The sequence below is a fragment of the Nematolebias whitei genome, chromosome 5 (assembly GCF_014905685.2).
Source record: "Nematolebias whitei isolate Nwh7 chromosome 5, NemWhi1, whole genome shotgun sequence".
NCBI lineage: Eukaryota > Metazoa > Chordata > Actinopteri > Cyprinodontiformes > Rivulidae > Nematolebias > Nematolebias whitei.
In genome coordinates, this window is record NC_056502.1 from 26,606,281 (window position 1) to 26,610,224 (window position 3,944).

A 3,944-nucleotide genomic window follows, 5' to 3' on the forward strand; every position below is an offset into this window, starting at 1 on the left:
CTCTCTTTCTGTCTTTCCTCTACGCTGCTGCTGCTGAAGAGGGCTGCTTATGTGACCAAAGAGCGCCCCAGTCCCGCCTCGAGAGGAGGAGGAGGAGGAGGAGGAGGAGGAGGAGGAGGAGAAAGAGGAGTCATGTAAGCTCCAGCGTCTTCTCACTCCAGTCCAACTATCGTCATGATGCGTTCAGGGGATGTTTCTGTTTGTGTGCCGGAGAGGCGCAACAGATGACTGTTGTCTTGTTTAAACCGCACGTGGATCACCAAAGAGCTCCTTTTTAATTAAACAAACAAACAAAAAAAAACCTAATATTCAAATAAGAAAGATTTTATTTTGTTTCCAGTTTGATTATGTTGTTGACATAAAGTGAGACATTATTAAATCTGCCTTCAGACACACAACAACCTCTCTGTTCAAAAAGAAAACAACAATAATAAAAACATGTCTTTACATGTAGCGCATTCAGACTGTAATACGTTATCCATGTAGAAGAACACATGTTAAGGGCACACACGCGCGCGCTTGTGTGTGTGCGTGTGTGTAGGGTGGTGGTGGTGGGGGTTCATAACATTAGCCAGTGTCTCTTTAAAAAATTCAACTTTCTTGTTGTATTCTGGAATGAGGTCAGACACGAGGCCCCTCATTGCACGCGCTGAATATTATTAGATTCCATTTTAAGCCAATCAGCGCCGAGGTGGGCGTGGCCAAAGGCCAAGGCAGGCTAGCGACAGCGTCTGATTGGTGGATTTTTATCTCCGTTGTATGGGACAGGAATAAATGCAGGGTTGGGGGCGGGGGGCGGCTCTGAAGGGGTGCTCAGTCAGCCTCAGTCAGATGGGAGGCGGGCAGCGGAGAAATAACGCTCAGATTCTCCTGGTTCAACTCAGCATGCTCCGTCTGTGACTCCAGGAGAGGAGACCCAGAGCTGCAGACGCACTCAGTTTGTTCCTCACCCTGGACTGGGGGGGCCCTCTGTGCGTGCCTGAGCGCAGCGTGGCGCCCAGGAGGAAAAGACTCGCAGCTGCTTTAACAGCGATCCGAGCTGGAAATCAAACTTTTTCATGCCTCTGGTCTGTTTAGGCAACTTTTGGACCGAGCCTGCGCATCCCAGGAGCGAACTGTGCTGGTTCCGTTGGGCTCCGGCTGTCAGACAAGGATCTGAGCTGTGACGTGAAGCAGAGGAGCAGCATGGTGCAGCGGATGAGCCACACGGAGAGCACCGCCGAGGCGCTGTCCTTCTTCGCCGGGGACTCGAGCTCCGACTCCGGGGCGTGCATGGATCTGGACCCGGCCGCCTCGCCTCTCTCGCCGGGCTCCACAGCCTCCTCCACCGCCGGGGACAAGCTGGGAGACAACCCGGCGTGGTGCAAGACCCCCAGCGGCCACATCAAGAGACCCATGAACGCCTTCATGGTGTGGTCCCAGATCGAGCGGCGGAAGATCATGGAGCAGAGCCCCGACATGCACAACGCAGAGATCTCCAAGCGGCTGGGGAAGCGCTGGAAGCTGCTCCGGGACAGCGACAAGATCCCCTTCATCCGCGAGGCCGAGCGGCTCCGGCTCAAGCACATGGCGGACTACCCGGACTACAAGTACCGGCCCAGAAAGAAGGTCAAGTCCAGCGCCTCCAAGCCCGGCGGGGGGGACCGGGGGGAGAAAGTTGGCAGCAGCTCGAACAGCAACACCAGCACCAAGAGCTCCTCGTCCTCCAGGAAGAGCGGCTCCAAGTCACCCAGCAAGACCCACAAGTCCCTGTTCGGAACCAGCAGCAGCACCGTGAGCAGCACCAAAGCATCCGCGTACGCCTCGGAGGCAGAGCCCCATCACACCTCCCTCTACAAGTCCAGGTCCGTGTCCTCCGGAGCCAGGCACATCCCGGAGGGCAGGAAGCCCAAACGGGTCTACGTGTTCGGGGGCAGCGGGACCCCAGGATCCTCCGTGGTGGTCCCGGCCAGCCCCACGCTCAGCAGCTCGGCGGACTCCAGCGACCCCCTCAGCCTGTACGAGGACGCGGCCGGCGGCAGAGACTCCCCCGCGTCCTCCCCCACCCCCTCCGGCTCGCACTCCTCCGTCTCCTCCTGCTCCTCCTCCTCCTCCTCCTCCTCATCTTCAGAGGACGAGGAGTTCGAGGACGACCTGCTGGACGTGAACCCGAGCCCCGGCGCCGTCAGCGGCGTGCCCCTGGGGGGCTTCGTCCCCTCGGTGCTGGACCGGGACTGGGACTTGAACTGCGAGTCCATCTCCGGGGGGTCCCACTTCGAGTTCCCCGACTACTGCACCCCCGAAGTGAGCGAGATGATCTCCGGGGACTGGCTGGAGTCCACCATCTCTAACCTGGTGTTCACATACTGAGAGGAACCACGCGCGCGCGCGCACGGCTAGAGGGGGTCCTGGCCACCAGCCTGCGTCCCTGCAGATGCAGAGCCCCGGACGGCTGGTCCCGGGTGGACTGAGGGACAGCTCGGTCCAACTGTGATTGATTTGCACGTTCTTGTTTGACTCCACGTTGAAGCAGAACCTTCTAAGATTAAAGGGACATTTCACAACTTTTCTACCACTGACAAGGTACAGAGCAGGAGCGCGTGCGTCATTTAATGAAACAAATGTGCCATCAGGAGGCTTTTTTTTTTTTTTAATAAAACCGAGGTGGGTTGATGTTTTTTTTTTTTTAAAGTCTGTTATTTTCTCTAAAGTAAAAAAAAAAAGTAAGAAAAAAACAAATCCACGTGCAGCATGATGAGCCGACTTTGTTGCTGTTTGTGCTGAGACTTTGCTGTTGGTGCGCGCTTTTAGTGGCGCGCGCACGCTGCCTCTTTTGGTGGCTTTTTATAATTTTTTTATTTAATAAGAAAAAAGGACTCTGAAATAATCACCAGCTGTTTCAAACATCAGGACTCAAACGCAACACGACGTCTGTGCTGGACTCTGGATCAGGACCAAAACCCTCCCGAGCTTCATCCCGTCAGAGACAGAAAACAAAAACAGGTTGTTCCTCCGCCCTCACACATGAAGCCGTTTTCAAGAGGTGGGGGAGACGCATCTTCTTGTTTTCTTGTAGTCCTGCTTTGATTTGTTTGTCTGTCACATTTCCTTCTCAGGCGAAGGGCTAGAGTTTTTACATAAAAAAAAGCAAAAAAAACACAAGTCTTGAGTTCTTTTTATATTTAAATGTACACTTTTTTGGACACTTAAAGAGATGAAGCAGCTCGATTATTTTCTCAGTGTATTTTTGTACAAATCTATATGAAAAATGGGGGAAGTCAACAATCTGTAGCCTCCTACTGACGGATTTCCTGGTTTTTGATACTCTGGCAGGCTGGTTTTCATGCTGCCTTCAAGTGCTCGTGGTAAACTCGTAAACTTGGCCGTTGTAAGGCTTCTTTCTTTTTTAACAACAGAGCAGACCTTATTTAACACTGTGCTGCCTGTCGTTTGGTTTGTTTCTTTTAAAGTCAAAGGCGCCTGAGCACCTTTGATGCTAACAAGGAGCTAAGAAGAACCAGGTGTGTACAAAAAAAAAAAACTTTCTACAAATCTTACCAGCAATTACTATCAAGACGTGTGTGATGTCTGACCCTTGAGCACGTGCAGCACACTAGTTTATTAGGACGGGATGGGGTTTGTTCCGACAGCACTTGAACGCAGCGCCGTTCTTTTTTTTTAATTTAAACGTTTACAGTGGCGGACTGCAGGCTTCTTAAAGACGCAGTCAGAGCCTTGTTCCTGTGCACCCTGAGCAGCATTACTGTCTGAAGCAGCCACTTGCTCTCATTTTTGTTGCATTTCACGTTCAGCGTCTTGACAAACCATTAGAAGATGATTGTAGCTTTAAATCGGACTGTTTCTCGGTGTTCCTCATGAACTGATGTCATATTTTGTCGCCCACCTGGGGGTTGAACAACAAGCAAGACAACAAAACATCAAGCATATTCAAATTTCTGACTTGA

General features: G+C 52.2%; 1 protein-coding gene across 1 annotated transcript; it reads left to right on the forward strand.

Moving 5' to 3' along the window:
• Nucleotides 1–790: 790 nt before the first annotated feature.
• Nucleotides 791–2,652, forward strand: sox4b (SRY-box transcription factor 4b). The gene has a single exon (XM_037677077.1). The coding sequence runs from the start codon at nt 1,186–1,188 to the stop codon at nt 2,347–2,349; it is 1,164 nt and encodes a 387-aa protein (XP_037533005.1). The 5' UTR covers nt 791–1,185; the 3' UTR covers nt 2,350–2,652.
• Nucleotides 2,653–3,944: the final 1,292 nt, after the last annotated feature.